This window comes from Fulmarus glacialis, unplaced genomic scaffold (assembly GCF_000690835.1).
Source record: "Fulmarus glacialis isolate BGI_N327 unplaced genomic scaffold, ASM69083v1 scaffold33072, whole genome shotgun sequence".
In the NCBI taxonomy this organism is placed as follows: domain Eukaryota; kingdom Metazoa; phylum Chordata; class Aves; order Procellariiformes; family Procellariidae; genus Fulmarus; species Fulmarus glacialis.
The window spans coordinates 26933-41556 of NW_009196744.1; the positions used below are offsets into that span (position 1 = coordinate 26933).

The 14624-nt window shown below is 37.6% G+C and overlaps 1 protein-coding gene across 1 annotated transcript in view; it reads left to right on the forward strand.

Annotated features, from left to right (window-relative positions):
* Positions 1-14624, forward strand: part of SORBS2 (sorbin and SH3 domain containing 2) — an 85741-nt gene that overhangs the window by 503 nt on the left and 70614 nt on the right. The window contains exons 2-4 of the mRNA XM_009572304.1: positions 7246-7338; positions 8934-8960; positions 9959-10083. Coding sequence (XP_009570599.1) covers positions 7246-7338; positions 8934-8960; positions 9959-10083 — 245 coding nt within the window. The remainder of the gene's footprint in view (positions 1-7245; positions 7339-8933; positions 8961-9958; positions 10084-14624) is intronic.

Below are 14624 nucleotides of genomic sequence, written 5' to 3' on the forward strand. Positions count from 1 at the left end.
ATAATCAGATGAGGATAACTATTTTGTGCTTATAGGGATTTGTATTTTCTGTCGAGTTGCTGTGATAGATGTATTGACCAAATTAAGTACTCTATAGGAAGTTGTCTTCATGACCTGTGACAACATACTAATATTTGCTCCTGAATCATTGAAGTCAATAGATAGTGCTGCTGGTTTTGCTGGAAGTGGGAATAGGCCTCTCGAAAGCAGACTGGTGAAATCCTGGCCTCACTCATGTTAGGTGTAAATTTTCAGTTGAAGTCAACTCTTTATACTCCATAGGCGAACTGTCTGGTTTGCAGATTAACTGTGGCACAAGAATAGACATATCCATCCTCTACAAACAAGTTGGTTTTATAATTGACCATAGTGCTGCACCATGACAACTGACATGACAACTTGAAATAAGCAAAATGTGTTATGTGGGACCTGAGGACCTGAGCTACCTTTGAAGCCAGTTTGGGTGTTTCAGCAGCACACTCTAAGTCGAAGGGATTAACTTTTTCATGGTATAGGCTGCCATTATCTAGACCACTGTATTAATCAGGCTTACTGACTTCCCGTTGTCTCAGACGATGCCTGGAACTCAGTAGGACCAGGTTCTTGGACAGATTTTTTAATACAAAGTTAAAATATATTGGCTCACTTGAAACCACTACCTTTGTAAATATAATAAGCAGGAGAAATGAAATTTCTCAGTTGAGTTTGTGGTTTTTTTCCCAAAGTTTTGGTTGTTCTTAATTATTTTATAGACGCTAACCAGGGTGGTGTGTTTTTCATTTATGGAAATACTATTTGAAATTTGTCCTATCCTGTTGCATTTTTAGTGAAGATGTCTTTCCTAAACATGTCAGTCTGTATAATTAAGGTAGTACTGAAATACTGCTTGCTTCATAGAACTGTAATTTCAGAAGTAACTCAGCTAATCATCATACATTTGACTGTGATTACATTGTGCATTGCAATCATGGGAGTTAAAATCATATGATAGATGTCATTTTATAGCGTCTACTTTGAAAAATGTGGATAGTGTTAGAGCGGTAAATTGCCAGTTTGTGCTCCTGCAGCTCTGAAGTATGACTTTGTTCTGTGTTGTACTAAGTTTTTTCATGTTAGCTAGAAATTCTCAACAGAAATAGATGTAAGATTTAAGTAATCTATGTGACTGAGTGACTTCCATTGGGGATTGGGAGTCTTCTGATCACACAGGAGCCTTAAAAACCAATTTAAAAGACCTGAACACACTGAAATCCTTTTCAGTTACCTAAGGATATCATGATTGTAAGCTGAACTTTAATCTACTCTGCACTTACACAGTGAAAACATTTTTCATCTTGTGTATGCTTGAAATTAATGTGCGTGTTACCGCCTGCACTAAAAGGAGGTATTGACAAAAAAAGTGGTATTTCCTATCAGTTCTATTGATGTAGATTGTTTCCTGACTGAAAAAAAAAAAAAAAAAAAAAAAAAAAAAAAAAAATCCAGCGAGTAGGGTGTAAAAGTTAACATCTTGCACCTATCTGTTGATAAAGCATCACTTTACTAAGGAAAAGAGTGACTGAGGTGGAAGCTGTTCTATATGGTGTTCTGGTCTAGTTGTTTCTTTTTCCATTTTTTTTTTTTTACACTATGTTGTCTTTGAACATAAAATGAATGCTGCAGGCTTTTTTTTTTTAATAGTTCACTGCTTTATAACAGGAATTTGTGCATTGGAGATTATCAGATACTATTGATTTGCCACTAGTTTATTTAAAAATAGGCATTTCATTAATTACTCCTACAGATAAATGAGCACTCTGATGCCAGTAATTGCTGAAATGGCAAAGCTAGCGTATATGCAGCTTTAAAAAGAAAAAGTAAATCCACTGCTTAGAGTGGGCTCCTCTAATCCAGTGTTCCCTGTGGCTGCAGACTTGGCAGTCTGTCTCAGCGAACCCTGTGGAAGATATTTTTGTCTACAGAGAAAATGTTTTGAAGAGCTTTGGTTTTCAATACTCTACCATATATGGGAGGGATTTTTTAGCATTTGATGTTAATTCTGTACCACATGTTAGGAAGGAATATTCAACAGCATAAGGCAATGAAACATGTTTGCAAAAGTAAAGAAATAGACCTAAGATATAGGGGAGGTTTTCAGAAGGACTGAAGGTACTTTGGCTCATAGTTCCTTTTGGTGTTCAAATGCTGTCATAATTTAAAAATAGTAGTCTAATGGAATGTGTGCCTTTTTAAACCCAGACTAGGCAATCATCAACAGAATAATATTTTAAACTATATATAGGGGTCTTCATCAACAAGTCTTCAAGTACTTTGCAGATTTGATGAGCATCATTAACTTGGTGAGACATTTTGAGAAACTAAGTCACAGAAAAAGTGAGCTATCCGTGAAGCTCACATCAGATTAAAACACAGGATAAATGTGCTTATTGTTCATACTGTATATATGCATGCATAGCTGATGTTGGGGAAGAGGTAATTGCATTGAGGAATAATGAATGGATACAAGTTAATATGCTAAAACAGATTCCTAGTGTCCATCTGTAAATATTTTGGCCGAGTTTCACACAGATAATTCTTAGTAGATGCATCTAATTTTAAAATTATTAAACAAGTTAGCTGTTTGCAGCAGATGAAGCACATAAAGAACAGCCAAGAGTGGAAAAAGTATGCAGTTCTGGAAGACTGCAAATATTTTGTGTTTGTTAAAATTATTAATGGAAGTCATCACATGCACTAATCTCTTACATTTTGTCTGGGAGACAAGAATAGAAATTCTTGGGTCCCTGCAGAGTTCCTGAATAGATTGTGAAGCCACTTTTAGATCACTAAAGCAAATTAGGTGGGCTTGAGTGTTTCAGGCATTCTGCAAAAAATTTACTTTTTTAATCATTATTTGTTGTAATTTAGCAGCATCAAAGAACCAAATAATAGTAAGTTCATCTGTGTAGTCAGCGTTAGGTTATGTGATAAAAGCTCGTCTGCACACCCACAAAGGAGCTCGGAGAAACAGTGGCAGGAGGGGAAGCTCAAATAATAGCCTGCCCTGCCAGGCTACTCCCAGGTCCGTCACAGGAGCCATCAAAGACCCATCTCCACAAGCCTAGAGGAGCACAAGGGCAGGCAGGAAACCAAATTAAGGACTCCTAAGGAATGAAGGGAGGCACAAGGACCTCGCTTGTCCCGGCCCTCCCAGGACTGTCCCAGGAGAGCCTCAGCCCTGGGGTCCAGGCATGGAATGAATGCCAGACTCAATGTCGGAGCACAGTTGCTGGAAGAAGGATCCACCCTGTACCTGTGTGCATGTATATTCTCATTAGTGGACCTTCGTCCTGCTCAGCCAGAGGGGAGGGGGATGAGGCCATTGTGCCGTCTGTGTTAGTGTGAGTGCTCTGAATGTCTGTGATCTGTGTGGCCAGCCATGTATGTATGTGGTGTATAAGTGTGCTCTTGTGTATGGGTCTGCTGGGAACACATCTCCAGACTCACTACTGGTTGGACCTGGGGACATGGAGAGGTAGCAGCTTCGTCTGTCTTGGACTGTTGGATCAGTGCTATACATTTGCCTCAGAAGGTCAGAATGCAAACAGGGAGTAAGAATCCCTAGTCTAAAGACTTCTAAACTTGAATTCACTGTGAAGACAAAGGGGGAAATAATATCGTTCACAACTACAGTGGATAGAATAATGATCAGCAAGCATTATGCTTGGGTGCCATTTTTCTTTTCTTTGAGCTGTAAGCTTATTAAAAATTTCCTGCTCCTGGCTGCTTTCTCTCACCTCTTCACAAGAGGTCTTTCATCTTTGCCAGCTTGTTTTACACCACTGCTTTTACTGGCTCTGAAACAGTCTTTTGAAAAAAAACCACCCCATGTTCCTAAATGAAAGTGGTGGTGTTTTGAATTGGCTCCATTCTGCTTTGGAGTGGGACCTGACCAATAGACTATTTGTCAAATAGAGAGATACTGCTCCCTTAGGGTGATGTTGTCTGTAGTGGGAGCAGTTGTTGGGATTGTGGATTTAGGGGAAAAGGTTTAAAGTACTTATTTGTGGAGAGAAACAGAATTAAGGGAGGGAGAGAGAAAGAAGTGATGAAAGGTGAGGAATGGAGAAAGGCTGAAGAGAAAAATTGTTGGAGGGGAGTTGGCAAAGGGAGAGGAGCTGAATGGTGAGCTAACAAGAGGAAGAGAGCATCCAGAGCCACAACGATAGCATTAGGACACATACGCAAATACACACATACTCCTAGCTGGAGGGCAAGCCACCACCTTGCCTGTCTTTTCCGGTCAGTGGGTGGCTCTTTCTTTTTCTCTCTTTAAAGGGAAGTCTGCAACATTGATCCTAGCATTCAGGAGTTCATCCCTATACGGCCCTTGCTCTGCAAGATACTGTCAGAAACGTGTCTCACCAGATAATCCTTACCTCCCCTTTCTTCTTTGTTTTCTGCAGCACCTGCTAAGGATGCTTATTTTTCTTTTCCTCATTTGATGGGAGTATGCAAAAGAATATCTAGGCACCAACCGTGCTACATCCTGATTTGAGCTGGCTTTGCATTTTAGGCAGCTGTTTTGATTGTGAATTATTGCCCAACTTCATATTCTATTATTGCCTGCAGACCTTAGCTGATTCAGGTCTCCTTTGCTTCAATGTTAAAACAATACTTAGGAAGACACGACTCTCACTCCTGAAGAATTTGTCATATCAAAAGCATAGAGAATTGTGCGTGTGTGTATACATATTTGCACACATTTCATTTTTTTTATATAAGCATACATTTTGTATAGATTGTTTCACGTATCCTTATTTGTTCTTGAATAACAGCTGTGCAATATTAATTGCTTATAGTTCACAAGAGAAATGAGCAGATGATCATTAATTCAGCCTCCCGTACTGTTTTTGAATTCTCTATGCTCTAGACTTTGAGCATTTTTGGTGTTATTTTGACTTCAAGAATCTGGATAAATATAGTTAGTATTTGTTGGAAATTTGATGGAGCTATGAAAAAGGAATACAGGCTGGAATAAGTCTCTTGAAGTTCAACTGTGTAAGGCCATGCAGATAAGGGAAGCAGTTTGAAAACTGCGTCTTTTGACTGCATATTCTTCTGATCCTCATTCAGATATGATGCCCTTGACTTAGTGGGAGCCTGGCCTGAACAAAGATGGGAAGGTGGAGTCCATCATGCATAAATATGTGCTTGCCCACACACATCCGTAGTTTATTAGAAATTTTGCACAACTCAATATGGTATATTTGTGCGGTTATGTCTTAATTAGTGCTAATTGACTCTCATTATTTTGTACAGATACTGAGAATGTTATTGCAGGTACAGACTTGCGTATGGGCTTCTCTATATAGGGGTAAATGTTGTATGCATATATGTGTATAGTCCATTACAACATCTATTTTAGCTATCTTGTGTGAAGCCATGTCAAACACTTTGCTAGATAATGAATCCACTAAGTATAAAACTCTGACTCAGTTCAGTTACATTAAAAATTAATTTGAAGCAGAATTTCTTGAAGTTACAATGATGAAATATTTGTAGTCAGTTTTCTTCTTGTCTTCCTTTTCTCACACTTCAGTTTCTCTATCCTGAAATTCAGGAAGGTAGCTCTTGGAAAAAAAATGCAAATAAAGCATCACTTTGAATAAAAGATGTGACCGTATAACAAAATTGTTTGCCTGTTAGCTTGTATTAATCAAATAAAGTATGCTGTCAAAGTCTGCGAATATTCAGATACGAACAGAACCTCAATATCAGCACATCATCAAATCTCCTTGGAATTACTTCTGGTGTATGTTGGGGGGGAGAGGGGAATACAGGAATGGAAAATGTGATTTTAATTACCATTGCCATTCTATACTTATGTAAGCAAACTAAAACAAATGTGCAGATTTGATAGCCATTGTCTTTGTTTCACTTGTATAACACCAATAATTAATTGTGGGTAACGTATTGCTTTCGACTATTGCTGACTGAAATCATTTGGCCTTTTGCCTTGAGACTTGGAATTGGCAATGAGTCTTTGGAACCGCTTACACCTGGGGCAGTGGCTCTGATGTTTGCCAATGTTAACAACTACTTAATGCATGACCTGTGGCCAGAGGGTTCTGCTATTTCGGGGGAATATTGGAATGAGCAAAGAAATACCAGGAGCTCACTTCTCTTGCAGACGTGGGTTAAAGATGTCGCTGTGGCTCAAATTACTGCTGTCATAGGAAATACTTTCTATTAATAGGTTGCAGGTCTACCTTAAGCATAATTTTATAAAACTCCCTGACATAGGACACAGATATAAAAACTGTTAGGGCCTCTATCGTAGTTCTGGTTCTTGATTTCAGTGGGGCCCTGTATGAAATTTCAGTAATATCAAATATGAAAATTAAAATAATTATTAAATTGAAGAGCAGAAAAATACTCTAGTTAAATAAAATCAGGAAGAATATTTATTAACTTGCTTTTACGACTATGACAGAGTTGCTGAAAAGCTAAGTTGTGGGAAAGCTACCTTCTAATAATAACAAAGTATTTATAAAACAGAATGATGGCTCCAAGTGAGAGAGGAGCACAGGGTAGGGAACATGCAAGATCCAGAAGAAAGGTTTTTTCCATTCCTGGTTGTTTGGAGTGATTTTAGATTTCTAGTCATTCCCTCGGGATGTTATTGGGTTCCAGACATACTTTTTTTTATCTTCCATTAGATAAAAGAGGGGGGAGGGAGAACAAGGATGTTCCACCAAAAGAACAAAAAATTATTCCATCCTTAGTAATTTTGTTTCTTGAGCTTAAAGGATCCAAAGGACTGAACAAAAGCACTTTGTCAGATGATCAAACATAAGCTTAGTTTATGAATGGTGTCTTTCTAATGCATACAATGAAATGATTTTACAGTGCAGATTATTGATTAATATTACTCTGGAATGCTTAATCCGTCATCTTGATTACGTGTTTGTTTTTACTAATTAGCTATAATTAAGCTGACTTTCAGGTAACATAATGTATATATTTTCCTAGTGGATTAAGTATTAAATATTGCTTTCTTTACTTATTTTCTGTGAGGTTTATTGTTGTTTAAAGCTTGTGAAATTTTATGTATTCTGCTAATCTGCCAAACGTGCAAATTTACACAGTTCCCTAACTGCATGCTTATTTTCATGTATGTTTGGCATATCTCACACTGTGATACGTTGCATGTGCTTGCTCCCTTTGTCTGGGGCGGCTGTCTGTACTGTTTTGTGCTTCCAGATAGCGGTGGGTGTGCTCGCAAACGTGCTGCAATGTCTGTCACATTAACAGCTGTGAAGAGAGTTCAGAGTTCTCCAAACCTATTGGCCTCAGGTATAACCGCTAACCAGTGAGATACTACTCCTGAATGGCTTTTCTATAGTGTTATGCATACTGCAAGGAGGAGAAGGGTAACCATGTTTTCTGTTCCACTGACATGTCTGTTACTTACTTCTACAGTGCTCTTTAAAAAGTAGTCTTAATTTCTCTCTGCCTATGCTTAGTAGCCATTAATGAAAAAAATTAAGAAGACTTAGGAAAAATCAGTTATTCATAAATTAATTTTGCCTTTGATACATATTTTGGGTCTCATGTCCCCTGTTTTTTTTCAAGATAACATAGCGTGAAAAGTAGGTTTTGTTTATTACAAACTTTGTTTATGACAGCTTGCTTTAAAAACTCTTCTCAAAGGAAAAGGATCTGAATGCTGTTGTAAAATGATTGTCAGAAGCCAGATTAACTTTTAAAAAATCATTTATCAAGCATGTTTTCCTAAAAATGTTTAAAACAATAAAAACATGCAGAATATTCAGTAGACAGGCAGATCTGCTTCTTAGCAACACTCATGTTTGGTTTTGCAAAATTAAATCTTAATGGGTATCAGCTGCCCAGGTTCACTGGTGAATTAAGTAGTTATTGGTATAAATCAGCAAAGAATCTTGAGTGGTGTGGACTAATTTACACCAATCTGAACATGCAGTGTTCACACCAAACAAGTATAATACAGGAAGCTGAATAAAGAATGAGCCAGAAAATAATTGCAAGATCAAGTCTTTTGTAGATATTTTCAAATATAAGACTAATCCCCAAGAGTAAGAACTGTTAGAATTTATGAAGCAAATTAAGAATTTGGTTGCTACTCTTTGTAAGGATAGTGGAAGGGTTATTAGGATTACTGTGTGTATGGAAATTTAAGAAAACATTGGGTTCTTATTTCTTAGCAACCCCTCTAACAATTTTTTATCATTTAAGCATGCAATACAAGCCTCTTAAAGTCTTGCTTTGTTGCACTTAAAATTAGTGATAAGGACTGCTCTTAGTACTGTAATTATTGTATATTATAAATATTTTAAATTTGTTTAGAGATGTCGTAATTTTAGTTTCTTTAGGAGAAAAAACACTAATATATCTACAAGTAATCCAAAAAACCAGCAGAATTTCAAATCTGTTCTGTGCTGGCAGTATGTATGTATCAGTTTCTGTGTTTGCTTTGAAGTGATGAAGAAAGCATCACACATTCTGGTGTGAAGGGGGAGGGAAAATCCTGACAGAATCTGTAGACATCTTTCTTGCTTTTGAATTAAACCTTTCCAGCTCATCTTAAAGGAATGATATTTCTTTTGATATCTAGGTTTTAGATGGTAGTATATCACAGTATTTACTGGGAAAAAACCACAGCAAATGTTTGTTTATTATTGGCTGCCTGAAATAGCAGTGATTAAATAACAGTAACTCTCAGCACACTATAATCTTCTGTAGAACTTGTGCAATAAACATTGCACAGTTACCTGCGGTCTGATGTTCTGAGGTGTGCTTAGGTAACAGGAGGGAATTAGGTAACTGAACAACAAGACTCCTACATATTTTCCAGGTTGTGTCATCGTGTTTTTATTTCTAATACAAATTAATATTGAATGCTTCTTTTTCAGGGTCTGATTCTCAGTCTCCAGATTCAGGTAAATAAAACACTGTGTTATTTATGCATCAGTGTAATACCATGTAAGTGGTGAGTTATGACAGTCTTCCATTTATTTGATTTCATTACTCCATACATCCACGTTCCTTAAGGAAAGCACCACTGAAATTGTCATAATAATTACAAGTGGTTAAGACCTCAAATTCAGGTCTCATTTGAAAGTATTGCCTATAACACAGTATATGTTGTCAGAAAATGAATTGTGTGGGAGAATACAGACTGCTAATTTGCCACCTTTATCTTCAGTGGCACTTGCTGTTTCATTTTTAGTCCCTTACTCAGGATTGCAAGTTCTACCCACTCCACTTAGCAGCCTGCTCACGTAATGTGTTACTTTTGCCAGCCTCTTACAATATTTTGTCTTCAAATCTGTAACTTGTTGAGGCAGGATAGTATCTCCCTCTATGTTTGGACAATTCCTTGAGGACTTTTCAGGTCTGAGGATAGACAAAACATGGTTGGTTGATTCGAAAATCGAGGTGTCATTCAGATTTGGAAATAAGATGCATTATTGGAACAACTAATCGGGTATTGTGGTGAAATTTGGTGAAACTGCCATGACCAACTAACTTTATGTGAGCTGGGATGTTTTTCAAAATCCGATGCAGCTGTGAAGTTCAAGAACCTAATCTGTGAAAGTACTTCAGCCTGCTTTGTACAGGGGTTGAAGCACCAATATCTCAAAAGGACTCCCAAGGTTAAAATCCATAGTCTGTATGAATGTTGTGGGGAGATATCAAACTGCTACCAGCAGTATTGTCAATGCTTGAGTTTTCTAAATTTTTAAGATAAATATTTTGTAAAGTGGCAGCTTTGCCCTGTTCTTATAACTTCCATGGTGATAACAGCAGCAATGTCAGTTGTGTAGTAGCTAAACTTTTCCACAGTTTCTTTAATAGCTGGGTTGCTATGATGATAGCAATATAGAGATCTACTAATCACAAAAAAACCTGTTTGATTCTTTTTTCCTCACAAAAGCTTGGAGATCTTACAATGATGGAAGTAGAGAGACACTGAATGGAGATGCTAGCAGTTCGTCTCTTGCAGCAAAAGGTTTTAGGAGCGTGCGGCCAAATCTACAGGATAAAAAATCACCAACTCAGGTAAAACTGAACACACCAAGTTTCATGCTTTGGCATTTGTGTGTGGGTTTTGGGGGATAGCATATATAGATGGGATACCTCTATGGAACATTGTCCTGATGTCTTCCAGATAGTGCGAATCACCTGTTCATATGGGTCATTACAAACTGTTTTACTGCATAAAGTATACTCCACACAGGCTGCATGCCTCCGGGTTAATTGCCAGAAATTGCTTTCAATGAACAAGACAGCCAGCTAAATAAAAGTAGGTCATACACAAATAAAAGCTTTCTAGGAGTGTTCCCAGACTTCAAAGAGTATTTATTAATATTTTACACTTGGAGAAATGTATCAGTCATGAAAATAATATCAGAGGATAAAGGTTTATTAATTATAAGGTAGACAATGTCTCTGGCTGTTTTGCAGAACAATATAATTAGAACACTAAAAAAACCCCACCTAACTTGGAAACATATTTATCTGTCCAAAAAAGATCAACATACCAATGTCAATACTGTCTCTGTTACTATTTTAATTCAAAGGTTTAAGAGGCTCTGTGTGTTTTATATATGTGTGTTACTTGTGAATAATAGCTTGTTACCTACGATCATGGAGTACATTTTGGAAATTACTTACATATCTGAACAATTTCATAGTAATCATTCTTATTCAGTGTAATAATTGTTTTTTTGAAAGAAAATGGACTATTGTGGGCTCCCTTCTGATCCCAGTTTACTCTGTGCAAATGGAACATCTGGCTTTCTAAACACAAGCTGTACAGCCCTGCAAAGCAAAAGGTGGTGGGAACCTGACAAATTCAATTGTCCATTGAATTGAGCAATGTTGGGATGAAGCCCCTTAAGTTGCTAGTTCCTTTATTTAAAGATAAAAGTCAAACTGAGTTATATCTCCTGCTAACCATTTACTTTCTTTCTGTTTCTTCTTCAATGTTATTTTGCTGTGTGTGGATGCTTTTGGCAAATAAGGCACCTCTGCCACCCCCTAGAAAAGAAAGTTTTCGGAAAGCAAGAGTAACTAATCACAAGAATGAAATTAATCTCCAGGCAGTAACAACCGGTCCAGCTAAACACCTTCCCACAGATACTGCCTATTACACTAACGAGAAGTCTGCCCAGAAGACAATGTCTTCTCAAATATCTAACACAAGTGTGTCCTATGCGCAAAAAATCATTAAACCACTCATCTCAATCTCCAGTGCAGGCACAAGCACAGCAGCTGGTATTAATACTACTCTCCATCAAGGCCAAAGGCAGCAGTCTCAAAAACGTAGGGTATCTACCCTGAAATTAACCCGGACACGTGACCCAGTGAGTAGCATTCATTGTAATACACAGCAACAGCTCAAGCCTGTTGAAGTGCCGGTATTTCCACAAAGGCCTGTCTCACCTGCCTGTAACCCCGTGCCTGAGATACACACAGCATCTCTTTCCATTCAGATAGCTCCCATCCCTGACAATAAAGCAGAGCCTGAAATCCAAGAACATCCACCTAGTATTTCTCCAGCCACTTCAAAGATGTCTTCAAAGGATTTGGGACAAAAGTCTACAGTTCTTCCTTCTTCACAGGCTGCAGAATGCCATGTGGTATATTTAATTTTTCCATCTTTTATTTTAGATCATTCATGAATCACTTAATAACCTTCTGTTTAGTTATACTTACATTATCGAAGTTAGACCTTGTGTTTTCTGGGTAAAACTACCTGTCACATGCATAAAAACAGAACTGAACAAACCCTGAAGTTTTTGGAGGGATATTGAGGAAAAAAAAAAACAAAACAAAACAAAAAACAAACAAACAGCTGAGCTGGAAGATAAACTTCTTTCTTCTTCTGTGAGCACTTTATGGAGTGCAAATGCACAATAGGAAATTAGTGAATTATAGGTGATGCATCTGCTTAAGTGGCTCTTCCTAGAGGGGGTTGCTTTAAAGCATTATGCTGCCATAGGTGCTGGAAGGATCAGTTATGGATAGAAAAGGGTTGGGTTGGGGGGTTTCTACAAATGCAGTTCTGCCAGTTTGCTAGGGCCACCAAAAAATATATTTTCTCAGTCAGTGCTTTCTGCAAGACTAGTCACTGCAGTCTCCTATGTGTCCTGTGCAATAGCGGTTTTTAAAGAAAATGGGTTGATAAAATCTTTTGTCAACCACCTCTACATGAAGCATCACAAGGCACTGAACTTTTAAGTCCCTCTGTTTCCCCTATAACCCATGCCTGCTGAGATGAAAATTCTTTGTTAACTATACTGACCTCGTCTAGGAGAAATGGGAGTATCAAGCAGGATATGTAGGACCAGAGGAGTCTGAGCAGGCTTTATCGCCATTCAGAAAGTTACTGAGTTAAATAAAATAAACCTGGGAGCAATAAAGCAGCAGCGAATACATACTAGGCAAAAGGAGAGCTCTGAATAAACTTTGTCATTTCTACTCTGCTTTACCTAGTTATGTTAAGATTTTTCTATTTAAAAAGTTAATTATTCTAGTTTATATACCAATATACCAGCTTACCTGAATTTGAAAGCCCTTCGGTTGGAGGTAGGGATTGCTATAGGTCTATCTGCCTCAAAGCTTTGTCTGAACAAGGATCCCATCATGGCGTATTTGTGTTCGTCTAGTTCTGCTGAAATCAGGGGGGCTACTCTGAAGTAAATACGGCACGGTCTTGCAAACTTAAAGTCCATGGACAGTCCTATTGTCAATAGTAGTAACACATCTGCTCTCTCAGACTGTGGTTCTTTCAGAGGATCACATTCAACCAGGTGTTTACTCTGGAAGCCACAAGTATCTGAACTAGCTACAGGATAGTTTTACAGGTTGCAATGTGTCAATTCCCCCCTCTTCAGCTCCCAAGAAAAAATTTTGATCAGAACAAAGCTCTGTGAAATTATATGGCAACAATTTGCAATGCTCCTTTTGAATTCACTCCATTAACAAATGGGAGCACAGAAGAATTAATCACATTTGTCCTTCTCAAGATTAGAGACAAAACTATCCTCTTAAACTCTTCTGTTAGGCTACACAAAATTTAGAACATTTTGAGAAAAACAAGTTGCTTTACCCTTGAGAAGAACCAGTTTGCTACTTAGAGATTTTTGTCAAGTAGAACGAGTCAGTTCAAGGAAGAGTCACAGTAAAGAAAGCATATCAGCAACAATGAAAGCTGAGCAAGAGCTTTTTCTGGTAGATAAGGGTAGGTATGAAGATTATAGGAGGCAGGCTTGCAAGCCTTTTAAATACAGGCATCAAGGGATACGGTCAGACAGTAGAATAGGTGTAGGTGTGGCTTATTGGTCTATGTTTTCTTTTCACTTAAAAATAGTTGTTCAGCCTGTTAGCAATATGATGCATTATATATGCTCAGATAAATCAAAGTGTCTCTCAAACAGAAAGTAGTTTTATGGCTACCAAGAGTTAGGGGAAATACGTTTTTTATGATCCAGAATAATACTCAAACTCTAATCAGAATGACTAAAAATTATTTATTTCTAGCTACTTTTTTTTTTGGAGTTTTAAAAGTCAAAACACATTTTGCAATTTCTTTTTATTTTAGAATCTGTTCTAGTTTCACTATGAGCTGACAAAAGTCACAAAAGTAGCTGTGACTTGTTTGGCAATTCTACACTTATTTTTCTGCCTTCTCCTTGGTTTCAGTGTGTGGGAAGAATGATCAGAAATTTGGCAACTGGGTTTCTTTGAATAAAATGATTAAAATTTCAGTTGATCACACGGATCATTAAGGAACGTAGCCAGCTATTCAAACTGCATCCATTTATTGATCTCTTGCCTGCAAAATTCAGCTGACATCCTCCCTGATGTTCAACTTTGAAATAAATTCTAAACATTAGTATGAAGAGGTGTATCTGGCATCACAATTGAGTCATGGAGCCAGTGGGTTTTGCTAGAGCTGTGTTAAAATACATACCTAAAACTAGAGTACAAATCAGCATGTGAGGTGGTATAAAATTCTGCATCAGGTGAGGTCCCAAAGCCGAGATGCCATGGGCTACAGTTAGAAACGAAGGCTACAGCTGTATGTCTAAAAAGATTTCTTTTCTGACTCAGATCTCTGGTTGAAATCTTGGAACTGTTCTAACTAAGGCCAAAAATTATGATCCCCTTTAGCTCTATATCTCATGGCGTTTTCAAAGTTCACAATTTCTCTCACATAGACAAATTAACTTTCAGTATACTATGCTTGATAGTACTTTCATTTTTAAAATTGTTTTAGATTTGCAAGCTCTAGAGGACTTTGCACACCAGTTAAAATACTTTTGTATATGCAGATCATAGGTTGTTATGTTAAGCTGTATCCTCTAGGGATGCTTTCAGACTGTAGATTAGGCCCACCAGCAATGTTCAAAGCTGCCACAAAAACTCTCAAAACCCAAATACATTTAGAAAGGAGCTGTAAAAACAAACAATTCTCCCTCTGCATCTGGATTTATGTATGTGGAGGAGAATGAGGTAAGATTGGCTAATCATCACTTCTTAAGAGGTGGTGAATGAGAAATACTGTGCATGCGTGGGTATCTATGTGTGTAGGG